Source organism: Protobothrops mucrosquamatus, unplaced genomic scaffold (assembly GCF_001527695.2).
Source record: "Protobothrops mucrosquamatus isolate PMUCROS unplaced genomic scaffold, P.Mucros_1.0 scaffold1189, whole genome shotgun sequence".
Classification (NCBI taxonomy): domain Eukaryota; kingdom Metazoa; phylum Chordata; class Lepidosauria; order Squamata; family Viperidae; genus Protobothrops; species Protobothrops mucrosquamatus.
In genome coordinates, this window is record NW_015387401.1 from 145,882 (window position 1) to 168,546 (window position 22,665).

Below are 22,665 nucleotides of genomic sequence, written 5' to 3' on the forward strand. Positions count from 1 at the left end.
TATATTATATTCCTACATGCATAGGAATCTGAATTCCTTCTCCTCGATGTACAAAAGTGGCAAAAACAAATACTTACCCAAAATGCGGACTTTAAATTTTCCACTTTGTCCAAAGCCTCCTTCTATTACACCTTCTTCTCCTGTAGATAGCTTGACCTTCAAACCCACAAACATTTGAATGTTTGTTTCTTTTTTAAATAATGAACGACCAATCACACTATAATCATCACACAGCTGCAAATTAAACAAAGGAAAAAAGGAAAACAAAATTGTTTTGTATAATATGCATATATTATTACTTCTACACTGCATTCCTATACTACCAGTAGTATTATAAATAGTTTTCTAAACTACATATAAGAACAGTCCAGCATGTAGTACATTATGATAATTAACCTAAAGATTATGCACTGTTATTCTAGGATCACTTTTTTTATAAACCATTATATCCGATATATCAGCTGAAGGCGATAAAAAGCACCTCTAACCACTGGTTTAATCTGAGATACAGAGCATGTCTTGAATGAAGAAACAGTTCAAAACTGCATAATTTTTCCATCTGTAGAAAAATAACTCCATCTAGAATAAAATATCTACCATGTCTCTAAATTTATTACCCTTCACACTGAACAAACTCTTCAATCCTGCTTAAATTCCATTTCAGTTTATTAACCATCATTCAGCCCATTATCACTTATAGGTACGCTTTCGGGAGAACTAATTTGGGGCATCATCATCATATTGATATTACCCAGCACCAAACACCCAATTCATCCAAATATTGGAATGATGTTTTTAGATGTTAAATAGTAAAGGAGACAGGATGAAATCTTCAGATACATCATCAAAAGCTCACACTTTGAATAGTAAGTGTGTACTAGAAGCCATCCTCAGACAAGATAGTTCATAGTACTAAAAAAAAAAAAATCACGATAGCCCAATAAAATCAATAGTTAACCCTAACAATTTCTAAATGAACATTGTTTAAGAGCTTACAAAGAGATTGTCAAACTGAAAACAAGGAGTCCAGATAATGACCTTCTTCCAGGGGCTGTGTGAATTAAAAAGGCCACAACTTTATAAAACATCTTGTTTAATCAAGTCACTTTAACAGTTGCCAATCTGAGAAATGTAACACATGCTAAAAGGCATAATAATTGCCTCTTTAAATTGGGCTTTTATGGTAACATTAAAACTTGAATCAAGTTCAGCTAATGGTGACTAAATTCATACTAAATTCGCATAATATTCTGGGCAACCATACATCTTCCAAGTTTTTCCATTCTTGCCTGCAACTCTGGAATGTCTTGGTGATTTTGTATCCAAGTACTAGTAACAAGGCTTGACTCAGTTGTTTTGGGATCAGAACGATACAGGTCAGGGGTGAGGAACCTTGGTTCTTTTATGACTTGTGGACTTCAACTCCCAGAATTCCTGAGCCAGCATTTCTTTTTCTTGTGCTATTTTTTATGTTTTCTATATTGTTTTTTTAAAAATATTTTAACAATTTTAAACTGACCTGAGTTGGTAGGAGTCAAGTGGCATATAAATTTAATAAATTATTATTATGGTTGATCTCACAGTCAGCCAGATGTTTAGGCTGGATTTGGCATTTTTGCACAACCTGTCGAGTCTTTCCTAAGGATCTGGGATAGGCAGATGTTGTTTAATAACACTAAAGCTATCACCACAAGATATAAGCTGTTCCAAATAAAGCTGCCTTTTGCAATTGCCTGATGGTAATTTTGTCAATGCCAGTGGTAGTAAAAGATGCTTCGGATGTTTGGAATTGCACCCAAGGTTCCTTAATAAATCATGATTATTAAATGGAAAGCTGGTGGAGGTAGAGGTAGAAGTGAATTTTAGCGATAAAATTAGCGACATAATTTTTAGTGATTATGATATATACCTAATGCAAGAACGAGAGGTTATATCTACTGTTATTATAAAAGATGAATAAAACATTACCGTAGATATCTAGTGTATGGTGTCTGAACACAAGTTGTTATTGTGCTGAAAAGGCTTAACTTTTAAAAAATTTCTTACATATTGACTATTTTTTGTGAAATAGTAAATTATTGATAAACAGGTATTACAAGTATGACCCAGAGGGATCATATCTTCCTTATAAAATAATTGTGAAATAATTGGCTCTTATTAAATATGTCTATTTAATTTGGATATCAATGATAGATTAGCCACTTGCCACCTAATGAAATTACCAACAGAATTGACCGACTAATTATGACATGGTATTTCAATCCTTTGATGTTGATTGATTTTAGTTCAGGATTAGTCTGTTGGGTATGGCTTACAGCAGGTGTGTCAAACTTGCAACGTCACATGACGCATCACAATGTGTCGTGACTTTTTTTCTATTGCCGGCAATGAGATGGGTGCGATTTCAGCACGACGCATCCGGCCCGTGGGCTGGCAGTTTCACACCCCTGGGTTAGAGGTTCAATCTAGCTATGACAACTGTGGGCATATTCCATTTGTATTAGGAGTAATATATTTTTCTTGCCAAAAATATAATTTAGCTTTTTGTTTCATGAGATATTCCAAGCTTGGGGATCCCTGTGGGGCCTTTTCCCTCTCATGGATAGCTAGTAATGGTTGGATTTAAATAATTAAATATTTCAGTCAAAAAAACTGATAAGAGTCTGTGGTGTCCTAGAAAGCTTTGGAAAAGTTCTAAAATTGATATTGTCAATGATATTGTTATTCTTTTCTGTTAGAAGTTGGGAATAAAACTCAGTAGGACATTCACACAACTGCTTACAAATATCTCTGATCGGATTCTGAATTGCCTCTATAATACCTAATGTAATGTAATGTTAATGTAATGTAACATAACATAATGTAATATCTGCAGTAACTGAAGCAATGGAATAGAAACAGCTTTAATCAGGTAATTAATAAGATAGAATCCATACATGCACTGAAGTAAGAAGGAAATAGTTCTGAGCTATGGAGGGGTTAAAAATATCTCCTTTCTCCATGAACTCAAATTTGAAATTTTGGATGATCTATGATGCTTTTGATTGCTTTTTTTTTTGTCAAATTAGGTGTACTGTCGTTAAAAAGTAAATTTCAGAGATGTCCAGCAACGTTTCTTGTGCTGTTAAATTAACAGTGCTTAGAAGACTTTGACAAATCCTTATGGATGTCTGCAAAAGTTTGGTGCTTTCATCAAAATAATAAAAGCAGCATTGTACATCAGGCGCCATTCTTTCATATATGCATGCAACATCACAATGCAGTTATAAAAAGCAAGTGCTTGGACCGAAACACCATTTTTATAATTCTGTTCTGAGTCCTCCCACTATACAGGACTACACAGGTACAGTCTCTGCTGCTATACAGATAGTCCTTGATTTACAACAGTTCATTTAGTGACCGTTCAAAGTTACACTGGCACTGAAAAAAGTGACTTATGACTGTTTTTACAATCATTGCAGCATCCCCACGGTCACACAATCAAAATTCAGATGCTTGGCAACTGATTCATATTTATGATGGTTGCAGTGTTCCAGGGATATGGGATCACCCTTTGCAACCTGACAAGCAAAGTCAATGGGGAAGCCAGATTCACTTAACAACCATGTGACTAACTTAACAACTGGGGCAAGAAAGGAAGAAAGTCTGTGAAAAGCCATATCGACTCCTGGATGACAACAGCCATCTCTACTCCCCTTCCAGAGCTCTTGGTTTGTTGCAAAACAAAACACCCAAGTGGATATATTTCCTAGAGGAGAACCCCCCCCCCTGTTCCAACCAGGTGTTAGTAAGACATGCCAGGTTGGACCTCTCCCCCAAGATAAGAATCATAAATTAGGGTAGCCTTGTTACACACTTGACCTGGTATTCAAAAGCAGAAACCAAAAGTTCAGAGCCACCAAGGATCCTCTCTGCAGAGGAAGAAAAAGAAGAAGAAAACACTCCGGTCCTCCTTACCTCCCCCCCAGTTCAGTAGTAGGGCAAATCACCCCTAGGCTAAAAAAAGGGTCAGCACCTGTGGACCTCCACTCCACCCAATAACATCCAGAGGGATGGAGTCAGCCACACTTCCATAGGTTGAATCGTTGGTGAGCTGGAAACTTTGCTGCTTTGAGCCTCTGCGTGTGTCTCAGGCCTTCACAGCCTTCCCAAGCCCCAAGGCCAACACTGTGATTTTCTAGGTTTCCAAGGTCACTACTGGGACTGCTATGGCCTCTGTAGCCCTCCACAGCCTCCATAGCCAGAATTCCTATGCCTCCACGCCCTCCATACTTCCGCCAGCTGGAATCCCTGTGTCTATTCCTTTCAATCCCTTGGCTGATTTTCTAAACCCTGGGTAGACTGTTGATGGATTTTCTCCCTTCACTGGAGGTCTCAACTTCTCCTCCTTTTTTCCTGTTCTATCCCAGTGAAACATCTATCCTTTAGCAGTAGTGAGGTGGGCACATGCTTGGATTCTTCATGGATCCAGAGAATGACAATGTTAGATCAGTTCTTGAAAGAAAAATGATTTAGATAAGAGAAGGGTTATATTATCTTCAGCAAATGAACCAGGATGCAATCTGGCTCTTTAATAAAAATTTCCACCAGTCTTTTCTACTTTAGTTAGCCCGATTTGATGTAATTGTTAGGAGAATCTGAGTAAATAGTACCTGAAGGCTTGAGAAAACAAGCAGGAGAATATAGGAAATTAAAACACCATAGGGCAAAACATTACAGCTTTGAAGAAGCTATACGGCAGTCAAGGTAAGGAGACTATGCAAAAGAAAAGTCCTCAGATATCTGTCTCTATTCCTATTGACACATTTATCTCCATACCACTTTCATATTTGGAAAATATTTTGCCTGCATGAATAAGACAAAATATTTCAGGCCAACTTTCAAAACTTCAAGTTTAAAGTTAAAATGTAATCATGTTCATTACACTTAATGTTTTAAACCAGCTGCACTGAATTTAATTTAAAGATTATTAAACCAGTGGGAGTCAAGTTTGGATTCATAATTAAGCAATCATATATAAGAGGCAGCAAGCTTGTTGCACAGGGAAAGATAAACATGCTTCCTTGGGCACTGGCAAAGCAAAGATGCAACCAAGTGAACCTAATTCCCAAGGTATGAATATTTGTGATTACTACTAACCCCTGAAGATACTAGGTCTCTGTGTTATGTCAAAGCGTCCTGATACGAAAGAGAAAAGAAAATGTTGAAAAAATAAGAGAAAGTGTTGTTTGATTTAAAAAAAAATGGTTTTTGTTTCTTCGTTAAAATGAGTATCATTACACTGATCAATCAGAATAAAAAGCAGACCAAACCTTGTATGTACAATAGTGTTTTTCATACTTGGCAAGTTTAAGATGTGCAGACTTCAAATTGCAAAATTCCCCAGCCGGCATGTTGAAGTCCATACATCTTAAACTTGCCGAGTTTGAAAAACTCTGATGCACATCGAGACTATTATTTAAAATGCGAGCCACAAAATTTAAGTTTGCACAGAATTATTCTTAGAATTTCTGTAACTATTTAACAATTTTGTTAGAGTTTGTCTTAAAACAGATGCTATGGAAGTCATCAAACAATATTGGCTTTGGATCCAAGAAACCTTCGTAAAGTGCCAATTCAGCAACTAGGTAATACTATCATATATTGTGATTATTACAATATAATCTTGTAACAGAATTATCAACAACAATACACAGTCAGTCTGCTTATAATCTAGCAGTTGGGGGAAAAAATCCAGAATATCATTTTGCCTATCCACAACATTACCAAGATAAAGATAATGACAATAGTCATTCTTATTTCTGTTCTAAATGTATACATTTGTTAGACTGGTACCAGCTTTTCCTGGAGAAGCTCAAGGCCACATAAAGAGTACTTTCTCCTGCCAAATTTCCCACAATAATCACCCTCTGAGGTAGGTTGGACTAAGAGAGCATGACTGCCCCAAATTACCCAGTGAACCTCTATGACTGAAGGTAGACTTGAACCAGGGTTTCTTTGATATCGATCCAGTATCTTAACCAATATGCCGCACACTGGCTGTTAATATTCTTTTAAAATATCCTTGTTAATTAATATATCTGATTTAGTAGAGGCAATTATACTTGACAGTGGTTAGGAACCTCTGTTGCATTCAAAATGCCCCCTTTTTTTTTTACATACCCTCCCATACACTTCTTTAATATTTAGAAAAGTTCATCCTTTGCTTGTGCTGAAATTCAATTCTTATTATTTTATAAGCAAATTAATCCTGTTCTGCGTTCTCAGAATATCTACCAGGGCTGTCATTTGGCCATTAGCTGAATAGTCTTTGGGGCTTTGCTTTTCTCTATGTTTCTCATCCATTTTCTACTGGTTATAAAATATGAAGTTGAAAAATCCAATACTGTGGACAACAACGGATACACACTCTTCTTCTGAGCCTGTAGACAGAGGCCTCACAGTGAGGGCAGACTAATTTTATTAACTTCAGGGGAACTTCAAAAAGCTTAAGGCCTTTAATGCCAGACAGAGACGACCCCAAAAGTCAGTTTAAGTGCTGCATAAACAAAGGATTAGGTCAAGAAAAAGCTAAAGGCTCCTTGCATTTCTTGTTTATATTGTCATATGACCTAGTGGGAGTGGAAGCGGGTTGACTTTCTGATTTTAATCCGCCATGGTGTACAGTGGTGCTTCAGTTCATTGACCTACATTACAATAATATTTTTTTTAAATTTATGGGCAGAGTTGCAGCATCAAACTCACTTAAGGAGTTAAAATAGGAAAATGAAAGGGGGGCAAAGAACAAATGTTTCTGACTAGTAAATTCTCCTTCTGTTGCTTAGGTTAGATCAGCAGCTTAGAAAGGGATTTCCAGTTCAAAGAGACTGTTTCTGCTGCTCTTGTTTTATGGCTTAGAGTAGAGGACACACTAGCATTGCGCTTTATTAAATATTCCTTCCCCCTTGACTTTTCTGTTTGCAGGGGGGGAAATATTATTGTATTAACACAGGTGAAGCATCAGTCATCTTTCTCTCTTTCTCTCTCTCCCCCTTGCACAAATTTTAATATAAAGTACACAGTTTTACAATCCTTTTGATTTAATTTAATTTATTTGCACTGCAGTATATTATGTTTGCAGTGAAGAGCTGCCTTTTGTGTTGTGACATTCAGCACCAACTCATGGTTTAATTTTGCATGAAAAAAAGGATATTTAAACAGAGCTTCCTTCTCTCCAAGTCTCTACAAGTCAGATCTTATTTAGTGTTGCTCAGATGATTTATTTATTAACTCAGAGGTCCCCAACCTTTTGGGCACCAGGGACCAGTTCTGTGGAGAGAGGTTTTTCTGTGGACCAGAGGGTGCATGGTTGTGTATGCTGCCTGCATCCCATGGATGGGGCTTTCCTTGTTTGTGGGGACCAGTTGCTGGTATGCTGTAGCCCGGTACTGGTCCACGGACTGGGGGTTGGGGACCCCTGTATTAACTGATTGGGTTTCTATGCCTCCAAATCCCGTTTTGCAGTATGTTACCAAAAGACTAGTGGAGATAGTCCTCGACTTACAACAGTTCACTGAGTGACCATTCAAAGTTACAATGGCACAGAAAAAAGTGACTTATGACCATTTTTCACACATATGACCATTCAGATTCTTAGCAACTGACTGATATTTATCACAGTTGCAGTGTCCTGATGTCATGTGATCACCTTTTGTGACTTTCTGAGAAGCAAAGTCAATGGGAAAAGCCAGATTCACTTAACAACCATGTTATTAAATTAACAACTATAGTCATTCAATTAACAACTGTGGCAAGAAAAGTTGTAAAATGGGGCAAAATTCACTTAACAAATGTTTCACTTAGCAACAGAAATGTTGGGTTCAATTGTGGTTGTAAGTCGAGGACTGCCTGTATATTGACAACTGCAAGAAAGCTAAATAAAAGGAGAAAAGGACATTAATCCAACTACCATTTCTTCATTACTGTCTTCAGTTGATTTCTAAATTTGATTTAGTACTATTTATTTATATTTCCCCTTTCTTAACCACCCATTTCCCTCAGATATTACCCAAGTATCTCCCCCAATATTGCTATAAGAACATTCTAAAATTGTGTTAGCTTTTTCACTCACCTTGAATCACAGGATTGCACAAAGTCTGCATCTAGATGCCCCTTTTGTGACTTAATAACAAGTCAGGCAGCACTGACACATGTCAGGAAACATGTGTGTCTGTCATTCGGGGATGGTTGCATAGATGTCCCATTAATATTTCTACAAATTTAACATGTGACATCTATGTGCAGATGCGGCAACTCTAAATCAAGCTTATACAACCAAGGCATTTGGGGCATTCATAAATTCGGCATTTGACTCCTAACAGACTTGGTTTAAAGTTGTCTTGTGAGAAACCATTAATTATAAAAGAAAAAAATATATAGTAAGTAAAGAATTTATTTTTTAGTTCCAGTTCAAAGGGAGTTCAGATCAACTCTCTTCATCTAAAAGGGTTTTTAAATAAGATTGTCAAAAACCAGCTCAAACTTGATAGCTCTTTCAATCAACTGTCATTATAATTAGAGCAGGGATTCCCAAACTTTTTGCCATTACACCTCCCTTTAGTGTAAGCTTAATATATATCCCCCCCCCAAAAAAAACCAAAACACCAAAAGCAATGGAAATGAGGAATGAAAATAATACAATGAAACTTTGAGAAACTTTGAATTTAGGATAACAAGGTAACAAACATTCCTCACGTCTCCCCTGGAGATACATCTCACAATTTCAGAAACCCCCTGGTTTTGAGTTTAAATAAATTGTTGTTAATTTGACCATGCCAGGAAGATTTAAAAATATAGGAGCAGCATATGAACCTAAGACTCATGTCCCTGCAACACGTTTCAGCTAGTGCTGTGTTGGAATGAGACCGATAAATGTAGAAGACATACAAACAATTTGCCTCAACTTTCAGAGAAGCCAGGAACTTCCCTATCACGCTAGGTCAGAGGTTGGGGGACGAACTGAAGGGATATGTAGACACCACGCTCTGTAGGCATATTTATCTTGAAAATCTCGGAGATTTAAAAGATTTCCAAAGAGAAAGGCACTATGATCTTAAGAGCCCATGAAGAGCGCAACCTTAGTGCCTGAGAATAACTGTATTTCCTAAAAGGTGACACAGGAAGCTGTATGCTGACCATATGTGGAATCTGTGGTAATTTCAACTTTGTTTCACCTAGGCCAGTTCATACTTATATACTGTATTCCATGGCAACTTTCTTTCATTTCCCACTTGTACAGTTACTTCAGGCACGCATATTGCAGCAATGAATGAAATCACGGCATCAAATGAAGCTTATAAGGGCCTAGAGTTAAAAGCTAAGACAGTTTGCTTTCCGAATTCCACCTTGTTGCAATTGCAACATCATTAATAGCATTGTAAATATATGAGCAACCTTCAAAATTGCTTAATTATTACATTTACTTGTGCTACTGATATATTTATACTGATATAAAAACATTTAATAAGTACTTTTGTTATTATTTCTTATCACGTTTTACAGAAAGAAATGAAAACAAAATGACAGTCCCATCAAAAACAAGCCCCCTCCACAGGAAAGAACCACATGAAAAAACTACAAAAACAAAGCAAAACTCATAAGGAAACAAATGACCAGTATATTTCTAATGTTACGCTACTAAGAAAGAATCAAACAAAAAGAAATTTACTGGGTTAAATTACTATTTTGCCATCTGGCAGATTATTTGGGCTTGACGAGATTTAGAGAGACTTTTAATATTAGGAGAATGCTGGACAACCGCACTCTTTTCTCAATCTTTGTTAATTATCCTACTTTGCAAATGTTATATTTGTGAGAGCAGAAAACCTAAGCTCACAGAGATAAAATGTTAAAAATACTTGAGAATTACCAGAAGCTTTGGGGGAAGGGGGTAGTCTGTGGATATTCATTTTTTACCTGTATCTGGAATTCATCAACAGACATTTCCATCTACTTTAATTTGAAATGATGTTTGTTGCACATATCCATTAATTTCTTGCATGAGTCTAAACTGAAATTGATTTGATAAAAGAGTTTCTCAAGCAATTATATTTTCTACTGGATATATATGGAAAATAATACAGAATTTTATTTTCCAATACTTCAGGTTGCTTGGCAATTAATGATTGGACCACATTATTGTTGTTTGGAGCACATTTGGGGATCATGTCCACATTATTTACCTTCACTTTTACAGTCCCAATTCAAAAGCATTAATTTTATCTGAACAAAAAACAGGGGGACTGAGATGTGGAGGACACGGGGAATGACCTTAAAGGATACAAGGAAGAGCTGCGACCCAGAAATCGGTCAGATAAGTGGTACTTGAGCCCAGGCTAGGAAACTAATTTGAGAAAACATCTCAGACAAATAAAGGAGGACACACATATTCAGACTTGTAAGATTGTGTTACTGAAGCTATTACAGTAAAAATTGTCCTGATCTATACGGCACTGGTTTCTTAGTCTGGTCTCCCTGGTAGGGCTGATACTAGGGAAGAAAAACAAGGCAGTAGAATGACTAACACTTTCAGTAACTATACCCCAAATTCCACCAACTCAAGTGTCCTCCAGATGACTGGTTTTCATATCTGCATCTTGCATAGCTATTGAAGAAAATTCTGAGAATTGAAACTCAGTCTTGACAACACTATTATGCAATTAAGATGCGAAATGTAGAATATAAACAAGCAAAGAAGATACTTTTTCCAAGACTTTCATGGCTACTTTACCAAATGCTAGTCTGAGGCATATTTCTTTCTGCTTGTGCCTGTAATGTTGATTATTGATCCTAAAAAGCAGAAGCTATCTATATCGCTGATGTTTTCATTGCCAATTCCAAGGCTGGTTGTTCTACATGTTTTTAATTTGAGCTTCTTTATATTTATATTTTTAGTCCTGTTTGTTCACTGTGCTTCTTGATTTTTATTACTAGAGCTTGGAGATCCTTTGTATTTTCACCTATCAGAAGGTTATCAATGTTTCTTCCTCCAATTGTAAAACCATATTCATCTTCTTCTAATCTAGCTTTCCTTTATATATATTCAGCATATGGGTAGAATAAATAAGTGGAGAATATAAGTCTTGTCACATCCCTTTGCCAACCTAGAGCCAGTCCATTTTTCCATGTTCTCTCCATATTATGTCTCCCTTCCTTGTATATAGGTTTCTTATGAGGACATTAAGATGTACTCATTTTCTAAGCATATTCCACAGATTGGCATGATTGACACAATTAAATGCTTTTCTCTATTTAATGGACAACGTACTGCCATCTTTTTAATATTTCTTGACTCTCTAATTTCATAGCAATAATATTTTGCATTTCTCCATCTGTTCTAAAGCCAGCTTGAACATCCGGCATCTCTCTTTCCAGCAGGGTTTTTATTTTGCCAGCATGTAAGTTAAGGATATTATATAATAGTTTATACATTGTGTTAAGTCTTCTTAACACAGGGTAAGTTCGTTTTGGTACCAGATGGCGATACACATGTGCACAGTGATCACTTTGGTTATTTGAACACAATTTTAGCTATGAGGAAGTAATTAGAATGGCAACAGTTCTAAGTCATTCTCCTGCTTCATTTTGGTTTCCTAAGTCATAAAACATTTCCAATTTTGTCATGCCAGTCTCCAATGACAATGCTTTCATGTTTAATTGATTTCAGGATGAACTTGCTCATAAAACTCATTAGCCTCCTCTTCTTCTGTATCAGTAGTTGGAGCATAAACATAAATGATCATTATATTAAATGTTTGTCCACAAAGTCTATTTGACAATTGACTGCATTGCAGCCAAACATTGTTCTCAGTATATATTTCTTAACTATAAAAGCAATGCCACTTCTTTGGTTTTCATGCCCTTAGTAAATAGCGTGATCTTTAGACTGAAAGTATTCCTAGTCCATCTAATTAACTGATGCCTAAGGTCAATTCGTAGTCCTTCCATTTCATCTTTCACTGTGCTGGGTTTTCCTGTGTTCATGCTTCTTACGTTCCATGTTCCCAATGTAATTCTATCTTTGTAGCTTTGGATTTTCTTTTCCTGTATATCAACGTCAGCAACCAGACATCCCAGAGCTTTTAATTAGCCATGCATTAACACTAATTTGTACTTCAAAAGATTCTCAGCTCTTCCTCAGTAGTATATTAAAGCCCTTGGACCTATATTGTCAATCATTTTATATTTCCTATGCATGTGGTTTTCTCAGGAAAAATATAGGATTGGTTTACTATTGCCTCCTCCCATGCAATATGAAGTGATGTTTTCAGTTGTCATTGTCACTGAAGTGATCATCTACCTTGTTTCTGCCCAATATAGCTTGCCTGCTTGCTTTACCTGGTTGACTTCATGCTTTGGGTAACCCTGATGGGAAAATATTTTCTTGGCAAATATTCCCAGTATTCTTTGTTCATTCCTCCAAGCAGCATCTCCTCCTCCTACCATAATGAGACAGCACAGCAAAACCTGAGGTATTATTACCTATGAACTAAGTGACTATTACATTACTTCATTACTTAATACAATTATCCAAACACTCTGCAAACTAAAATTTGGAAGATTATACAAATAACTTTATAATAACACCAACAAAGTTTTGATATGACAAATTCAGTCTTGCCATCCCAAAAAGTAATTTTAACATTGCTTTTTTTTTTTAAAGTGACATTTATATTTTCTTACAGCTACTTCATGAGAAAATCTGGTGACAGATTAGCCAAAGCCAGTGGTGGGATTCAAATATGTGAACAACCAGTTCTCTGTGTGGATGCCGCTTCCGGAAGTCCATTCTGGGCCTGGGCAACAAAAAATTAGCTACTGGTTCTGCCGAACTGGTGCGAACTGGCTGAATCACACCACTGGCTAAAGCCATATTAATGCATATTTATTAATGCTTGTATCTTTTATTCTTCTACCAGTAAAGCTGGAATTTCCCCATGTTCTCTGTATTTTTAAATACAATGGTATTTCAAATGAGAATACAATTATCTCCACTTTCCTAAGCTGTACAAAATTGCTCAATTGCAAACAAACTAGCAGCCAAAAAATAAATACATCTCTTATGCTCTTATTTTAGTGTGGATTTTAACTAATGAAAGCATTGTGCATTTTTATTCAGTGATTGCCCTCATTGAAGTGTTATCATCATTATTTAGCATGCCATCAGCAGCCAAGCACAACCAGGCAAATCTGTGTTTAGATTTTAAAGCAGCTGAAACATAAATTGTGGCAAAATCAGGTTTTGCCAAGCACTGAGTCTACTGTCAAGTGCTGACATTACATTGGCACATACATACTAGACGGCACAAAACAAATACATATATGTTTGTTCATATGCATAGAGTAAATTTTATAAATCTAAAATGTTAAAACAAGGAAAGGATCATATAATTCTACAACCCAACATACAATGTCCAAAGTAAGATACTGAGATGAGATGTGAAAGCCATTTTGGTTTAGAAGTTAAGTTTGCCACCTTGGGTTATCTATAAAAATAATAAAGGTGGAATAAAAATAAATTAAATAAGGCACAAATAATGCAATTCCAAGGATAATTGTGTTGCCTAGAGAACTTTTTTAAAATGACAACTTTCTCTTTTTGCTAAAAAAAATAAAACTGTATGATTACTGATGTGCATGATAGCAATGTAAAGAGATCAGAAGTAAGGCAGTGGTTTATGAGCTGTGCATTATGATGAATGCCTGAGCATTTATAAACATTATTTATATGCAGACTTTAATGTTAAATCTAGAATATTTTGGGTTTAAAAAAAACTTAAGTTCAGTCGGAGTACAATAACTACTCTTGCCAAGAAATGCAGTACTTTATGTTTTAGGCAACTGGAGTGGCATGGAAGCCAGAATAAATAAATACTGCACTCAAAGTTGCCTATTAAAATAATACCTTGCTGACCAATGGTCTTTTAGCAGGTCTTTCACATGTCAAAGTCTTTGCCTATGGTTTCACTAGGAAGCAGTTCTCCTTGAGGAATTGAACAGGCCCCAAACAACAAAGAAGCAGTGAAGTTCTTACTTCACAAATAAAACTAAGAAAATGTTCTTCCTCTTTTTATTTCACTACCATATTACTTATTAACCAGGATCCCCCTCACCAAAACATTTTGAAGATTTAAAGTTCTTTGTGCAAGAACTATCTGCAAAATAGGGGCATGTAAGAAGTCCACAATTCAATTGCTAGAAGCCATCTTGTGGGAGGAGTTTATAATTCATAGATCATATTTCAACTGGTGGGGTCAAGGAAGAGGGCCCTCCCTGCTGTTGCCCCTGTCCATGAGGAAAGCCCTCAATCTCTTGGCCTTCCACAAAATGGTCAAAACCTGGATGTGTAGTCTTGCATAGGGACACAGAAGCCTACACAGCTTTAGGGCTGGTTGGCCCCATGAGAACTACTCCCTTCCTGCCTATATTAACAACTCCTAGTCTCCCCATCTTGGAACTTTTCATTTTTTGTAATTTTATAATGTTAATGTAATAACATTACAAAATGTTAATCCTAAATTATTCGGTTTTTAGAGAGAACTCAGTGACATAGAAATATATGAAATTATATTGTTCTTTCATGGTTAATTGGTGATTCCCACTTCAGAACAAAATCAAGAAAAAGAGAGTTTGTATTTTCTATTATTTCGAAGTTTGTATTTATTTATATTTAAACATCATTCCTGGTGACTTTATCCATAAAAAATAAACATAAAAACCAGCACAGTATTTTAAAACTTTAATCCCTGTCAAGTCCCTAATAATAGCTTTACCAAGGAAGCAACATAGAATCCCATTAGTCAGGTTTAAGGCAGGAAAGGGGGGTCAGGTTAAGGAACCCTGGAAATTAGAGTAAGTATATTCCAGTTCTCAGTTATTATTAAATACCTTACAGCTGTGTATCTGTGAACTGTTTAAATTTCTTTCTTTCAGACATTCTACCGGACGGACTAGTTCTTAAGAGAAGCCTAGGCATGATCTCATGAAGTTATCTGGGATGAGTTTGAGTCCCCCAGACTGTGTATTTGGTCATCTGCCTATTAGATTCAGGTCCTTCTTGAGTTGTTAAGATTGCCCAGCGAGTAACTATCATTGATTCCATGCAGTGGTGTTAGCTTTTTTAATTGATGGGGCGGTTTCTTCTGCCCTGAAGAAGATGGTGGTACACTGTCTCCTCAAGAAGCCATATTTGAGTCTAGTGATTTTGAATAACAGTCAACCAATCTCCAACTTTCCCTTTTTAGGAAGATCAATTGAGAAAGTGGTTGGACAGCTATTTCAGGGGATCCTGAAGGAAGTGTATCACTCAAATATTAGGCCAGGATCCAATACTGAAAATAGCATTGGTAGTGTTTGATGACTTCTGTCAGTCAGGATGGGTATGGTGTGTCCATCCTTGTGTTCCTTGATCTCACAATGACTTTTATACCATCAATCATGGTATCCTTCTGGATCAGCTGCAGGGTTGGAAGCAGTTATATCCTCATTTCTCAGTGACTGTTTTCAGTTGACGTGTGGCAGGAGGATGGATAATGCTCCTACACAGTGCCTCAGGGCTCTACACTCTCTCTTTCCTGATTAATATCTACAGGGAACCACATCTATTAGTTCAGTATCCATTATCACCAATATGCAAATGATGTCCAGTTGTACATCTTGACCCTGGCTCAGCCATGTAATGCTGTCAATATACAATCTCAGAATCCAGAAACTGTGTGGATTGGAATGGAGAGAAACAGATTTAGGCTCAATCCTACCATAAATTAGTGGCTCTGGATTTTTGAGGGGCTCTCCTTCCAGTTTGAGGACTTTCTATCATTAATCTTAGATGGAGTTGCATTTCCCACTCAATACTATATACAATCTGGGAGTCATCTTGGAATCATTTCTTCTGCTGAAGGAGCAGGTGACAGTCATGCCCAAGGAGTCCTTTGACCAGCTATACCTGCTTTATCAGTTGTGCCTGTTTCTAAATCAGAAGGTCACTCAAGTTCTAATTACCTTTCAGTTGGACTATTGAAAGGTAATCTATATGGGGCCAGGGTCACTCATTTCAAACTATCTTACAGTAGTTACATACCTGTTCTATTTCTGGGAGTATCAACTCATTCTGTATTATCACTGGAGCTGGACAGAGAGCCCTTCAGAAGAATGAAAATACATTTTTTTTTCTACAGTTTAACCTCACGTTTGTTCCCCTCACCCAGTCTTCAACAACTTCCAAACACTGTGTCAAGACTTGTACAACTCCAGCTTGTCTGGAATGGGAATGTAAACATGTATATCATCTGCACACTGATACCTCATACTAACAGATGATCTTTCCCAGCAGTTTCAAATATATTAAACAGCATGAGGGAAAAGACTGAATCCTGTGGCACGTAAAATTAATGCTCACTGGGCTGACTCATTTTCTTTGATCAACACAGCTAAATAGCCCACTTAGGGCACTGCAACAAACTACCCACATTTCCAACCCAAGTGGGCAGCCCAGAAAGCTATTATGGCCAATGGTATGAACTGTTGCTGCTGAGAAGCCAAATAAAGTCAGGAGAAGTACCACAATGACTTCTAGCCTTGACAAAGATTATCTACCAGAGCAATCAATGCTAATGCCCAGATCTGAATTCAGACTGAAATGATTCAGATAATCCTCCAGCGCACTCTGTGATAATTCCCTACCAGTTTAGTAATGGCTTTCTTAGTAAACGGGAAGGTTGGAAACAGGGCAAATCCAAAACAGCTAAGTTTTTTGAAAATGTGGCACGATATTCTCTCTTTTAAGGCAGACAGTAAAACTGTCCTCCAAAGAAGAATGAACTACCTTCTAAACCCAACTTTTCATGATGCCCCAACAACCTGAAGCAGCCAGAAAGAGCAAGAATATTTTTTTTTCATTTCATTGAGTTCATAGGCTAAGAAGAATCCCAGATAATGCTTCAAGACGTTGTGCAGATTCTGCCCATAATGAGTCAGAATTATAGTGAATATGAGCAATTTCATCAGCAAAACATTATATCTACAAGCCTAGCAGCTAGGTAGCAACACTTCCTGCCTGTCTTCTTCAAAAAAGCAACCTTAAAGAAAGCTGATGGGCAACATGACAAAATAAGAATGGAGAAGTACGAATGCTTTACTGCTCTTACAACCATGGTTCAAGTTCAAATAGAAGTTTATTCCCATGTTCAGGCAGATTACAACATACTGTATGCTGCCTCACAGACTGTTACCATATTCCATCCTAGAAGAAAGGACTTACAAACCAGGGCTTTTTTTCTCATAGAACGCCCAGAACGGAGTTCCGGCACCTTTTTGGGATGGAACCTTGTAGGGTAGGCAAGGCGGGTTGTATGATGTGTGTGAGTTTTGGCACTTTTTTTTTTTTTTACAAAAAAAGCACTGTTACAAACTATTGGCATACTGTTACCAAGTAATTTATAAAGGCGTAATTTATGTAAGCATCAAGTTTAACTCAAAGGAATCTTTGCTTTGTGAAGATACATATACAGTAATAAGTGGAAAACAGATCAGATAAATTGTGTTAGTCCTTAATTGCTGATGATCTATTGGGTAAGACAAAGTTGGCATCATTGTCATAGTTGATATAATTTCAGTCTCTCTCTCTCTCTCTTTCTCTCTCTCTCTCTCTCTCTCTCTCTCTCACACACACACACACACACACACAAAATCACACATACAACCCTATGGGATAGCACTGGGCAGGAGTGTAGTTAATAGACTTCGTTACAGTGCTTATACCAGCTGCTACTAAAAGAAATGAGATTCTAAGCAGTTCTAAGAATTGTTCCATGTAATTTCCAGGACACTGAGTATGGATGGAGTGTTTACAGATACGTTTCTTAACTGCTGATAGTGTCTATAGCTTTGTGAGTAGCAAGAGATCTTGCAGAGAGCACTAGAATAAAAAGTGTTTGAAGACAATTCTTTACTATAACCTAACTTATGCTACCTAAACTACTATATTTTCTGAAAACAAACAGCTGAGCAAAAATATGTTGCCTGGTGACTGCCACAACAATCTTTAGCAACTTCTGTTTGTAGAAAAGTAGAACAAAACCATGGATATTGCGAGAACAATGGAAGTAGTGTGGTAACCTAATAATCAGAGGAAATTCTTATCCATCATTGCCTGATTTGAATTTCATGATGAATTGGCCATTAAATAATGGAGAAGTTGCATACATTTTATCATTAAGAGTGAAGAACTAAGTCAATTAAAATTACACGAAATGAGTTTTCCCCATTTTTTTCAGAAACAGGACCCTATAAACTGGCAAGCTACAGAAAGTAAGCCTGATCTTTTTTTATTTGAACTCTCCTAGAAGTTTTGAAGCTAAACTGTCCCCCCCCTCTTTAATATGTTAATAGGAACACCAATTTCTGGGGGCAGGAGATATATGTGTGCATGTATAAAAGACATTATTATTTAGTGCCTTTCTACAGCATTGACAGAATGGCAACCACCCACTTCCTTCCTTGACAAAGAGAACATAGTTTTTCTCCATCAATGTCAAGAATAGACACTGTAAATTCAGTTGTTCTAATCTCCAGACATCTATCAGCAATAGGGTGGAACCGTCTGAATTAGTATTTCTATGAAACCAGAGGCTGGACATTTCTTAAAGCACTCAATGATTTCATCACCCATTTGTTCATACTTTTCCCCTTGAGGACTAAGCTGCTGTTTTTTTTCCAAGCCATCTATCTATACATATACTCTAAGTAAACACAAATTATGTTTGTTAGAACATTACACTTAATATTAACAATGATATACATCTATGTCTCCATAATCGCTTTTATATTAAAGAAATACTCTAGCAAGGGGGAGAAAGTGGTAGTAGCACGCTAAATCTTACTTTTCTATTATTTCTGCTTTTCCTGCAGAATTTCCAGTAAAAATTTAGCCCCGTTTGAAATATGTGGAGGTTTAGCCAAGAAATTCAGCTCTGGATCTAACTCACAATATTAACTTAGTTAATTTCAGCTGTAGAATAATTTGCTGCACAGTCAGCCAAATGTTTAGAGTGAATTTGAAGTTTTTATCCACCTGTCAAGTCCTTCCCAATGACCTGGGATAAGTAGTTATTGTTTTAAAGTGTTAAAGGTATCATCACAGAATGTAAGCAGTTCCAAGTAAAGCTTCCGTTTGCAATTGATTGATGTGAATTTTGTCAGTGCCAATGGTATTCAAGTGGTGCTCCAGATGTTTTGGAATTGTAACTCAGGCACCTATTACTATTAGTATAATCTTTGATTTCTTTGCAATTGTTTTTCTCCTTCTATTTGCAAGTCCTTACGTTTGTTATTTTCTCCAGATCTTTCTCTCATCTTCTTCTGCTGTCTCCAGGTTCTTCCACTATCCAGAGATTTTGTCACTGACAGCTATTAAGTCTGGGGTGTTATGTTGCAAGTGGTGTATGACAATTCACCACATCCAACTTGCTGCAGGACAACTCGCTGCAGGACAAGAGTTACACTAGCATCAAAGAAATAGTGAAATAGAATCATTGAAGAAAGGATGCAAAAGTAGGGACAGAATGAAATGTGAATGGCAAAAAAATTTTTTTTATTTATTTTAAATAATTAAATAGAATTGTTAAATTGTCCCACAGCAAGCTGTCCGATGGCGAGTTGGCCATGGTGAGGTGTCATGCAATGAGTTGGCCGTAGTTGCCCCATTCCGGTTGCAAAGTGCTTTTCTGTTTGAATTCTAAAATCCCAAAGCACTTTAGCTTCTTCATTTTCTTATTACTTTGTCCACCAATTCTGGATTCTAGGCAAATGGTATTTCTTACAGATCTTTCAATGGACCATTGTTGCTACTTTCTCATGCTGTTCTTTGTAGTCAGTCTATGTGATCTTCTTTCAGCAGGTGACTAGGAGCCCACTGTTTCTTCAGCTTCTTTGCAGAAGTAGAATTTTCTATTTGTTCCTATCTTCTCAATTCTGGCTTGATATGCATTTGTTGGGCTTTGAAGCCAGAATTAACCACTCTGTCTTTTTCTTCAACTTTCCTGCTCTTAGCCATGCCAAGGTCTATCTTCCCATGCTTCTTTTCTATTCTTCATTTAATCCTTCTTGTAAGCCAGTTTGGTCTGTCCAGTACTCAGTAAGCCTTCCTGGTACACTTCAGTGCATCTTCTTCACCTTCCTTCAGATATGCTTCCAAAACCCTTTTATTTTCTCCAACCATCTGATGTACTTGCAACATTCCACCACCACCTATTTTCCTTGGTGAATAGAATCTGTCAACATTGCTCATGGATGAAAGGCATGAATCATTGTCACTATATTTCTGGTCTCTCTATCCAGGGCCTTTAGTTCTGCTTGAGTTCAGTCATTATTCCAGTGCCGTACCTAATGACTGGAATTGCCCAGGTGCTAATTGGTATTTCCTCCTAAAGTTTGGACTTTAAGATCTTCTTCACTTTCATGATATATTCACTTCTAACTTGACTTCAGTGTGCTTGATGTTGTCAGCTTGAAAGAATGCCCAGGTATTTGTAGTGATCTATTTCATCTAGATTCTTGATGTTATTTCCAAAAAGCATCTCAATTCCTTCAGTTTTCATTATTTTTCCCCTGTTGATGGTGAGGGTGGCATATTTGTCCAATCCAAACTCTATTGCAATATTCAAACAGTGTTGAGCAGCAATTCTAATTTCAAATGGGTTTTTTCCACACAGCTCCAGATTGTCTGTGTAAAGGAAGTGGGAGAGCCCGACAGATGTTTGATAGCCATGGCCTTGTTGTCAATATTGTTGACAGAGGAATCAGTACAATGACAAACAGTAGGGACGACAGTGAGTCTCCTTGAAATATTCCTCTCTTGATGTTAACCTTTCTCATAACCATTGACCAGCAACTGTGTCTTCCATTGTGCCATTGATCTTTGCACAAATCTTCTGATGTTTCTACTATTATTTCTAGGACCTTGATTATCCAATCATGGGGCAGTGAGTATAATGCCTTCATGTAATAAGCTACACCAAGGTTGGCTTTCCTTCTCTTGTCGTTTTCCAAAATCTTGTCAACATTGTTCTTCTGCTGTTTGAGTAGTTTCCTTTCCACTCAAGTGGAAAAAGCTTGTTTTCAACTAGATGCTGTTGGACCATATAAGGTACATACCAGCTAGCAATTCGAAAGTTGTTGGTAAGAGGGCAATTGGTCTGTAGTTGCCTGGTACTGTCCTTTTTTGGGGGGGGGGGAATCTTCTATTATTGCCAGATGTTAACTAGTCTTCAATTTCATCTCCTTGCAGTATGTTCTAAACTACGTGGCAATGAGTAGGTGTACACTAGTCAGATATTTCAACCAAAACATGCAATTCATCTTTACCTAGAGCTGATCAGTTCTTGATCTTTCTTCCTCTTTTCTCCACCACTTCTGTTATCACAAGTTCTTTCATTTCAGCTTTTTTATTTTTATCCACCTCCTTTACCCAAGCTGCATTCTTGTTATTTCTTTGCATTATCCCATAGCTGCAGCCAAAATTGCACTATTCCTCCTCCTCCTTTTGGTGTTGACTTCTTCTGGTGTTAACTTCTGCTGTTGACTACTACTACTACTACTACTACTACTACTACTACTACCCTTCCTCCTCTTCCTCCTTCTCCTCCTCATTCTTCTGGTGTTAACTGGTTCACTGCAGTCTCTCCACTGATGGTAATATTTCTTGATCAGGTATCCTTTTGTCTCCTTGTACTTCAGCTTCTTTTCTTTTATCTGTTTCAACTTAATTGTATCTAATCTTAGCTAACTGATCTTATTTTCCAGCCTGATTTTCCATTTTGATGATGCACTTTTTTTCTTTGTTGATTTTGCATCTACGGTATTCAGTTATAACTTCAGCTATGTTGTACATTCATTTGTTTCTTTCAGTAAGTAGATGCTTATATTTGATATTACAGTACTGGCATCTTTTAATATTTGGACTGTTTCTTTGGAGCAAGCTTCAATGAGGGCAACCTTATTCTGTTGTTTTTATGCTGATATAGATACTTTACTTCAATCCTTTTTTAGTTAATAGGCTTTGTTCTTTCTGAGGTGAAACAGAGGGCAGGTGCCTTGTTTGGGAATGAAAAAAATTCAATGACTATGCTGCCAATGACAGTCAAGACGATCAATGGACAGCCACTAAAAGCAGGACTGATTCTACAGTGCATGGCTTTGCAGTTGACGATCAAAGATCACACAGAGTTCATAACAATGTAATTGCTTTCTTTCAAATGCTCATCATCTTGGAAATAGAGTAGCTTCAGTAGCATGATCCAGAAGTATGTTGGGACAGTCTCATTTCCCTCCCGTAAGTAATATCACTTACAAGCACTGCAAGTTTACCCCTCCCCCACTCCAATGCAGGGTCAACCCTGCAAGAAAAATATGCAGACTTTTCAATGTGTTTGGAAAAGGTAATCATACTACCCTCACAACAGGCATCTAATTGCATGATCAATTTGAAGCCAGGACGCCCAAATTCCAGCAAAGAGACCATATTTCATATCTAGATACAATTTAGCCATTCTCAAGGAATATTTGCATGCCAATATAAAAAAAGGATTCATTACCCTTCCAATTCACCAGCATTGGCACCAAAAAACAAGG

General features: G+C 37.0%; 1 protein-coding gene across 1 annotated transcript in view; it reads right to left on the bottom strand.

The window, feature by feature from the left end:
* The window catches only part of EEFSEC (eukaryotic elongation factor, selenocysteine-tRNA specific), a 111,467-nt gene that overhangs the window by 56,215 nt on the left and 32,587 nt on the right, over positions 1-22,665 (bottom strand). Inside the window, exon 5 of the mRNA XM_015820854.2 lies at positions 78-234. Within this exon, the coding sequence (XP_015676340.2) occupies positions 78-234 (157 nt within the window). The remainder of the gene's footprint in view (positions 1-77; positions 235-22,665) is intronic.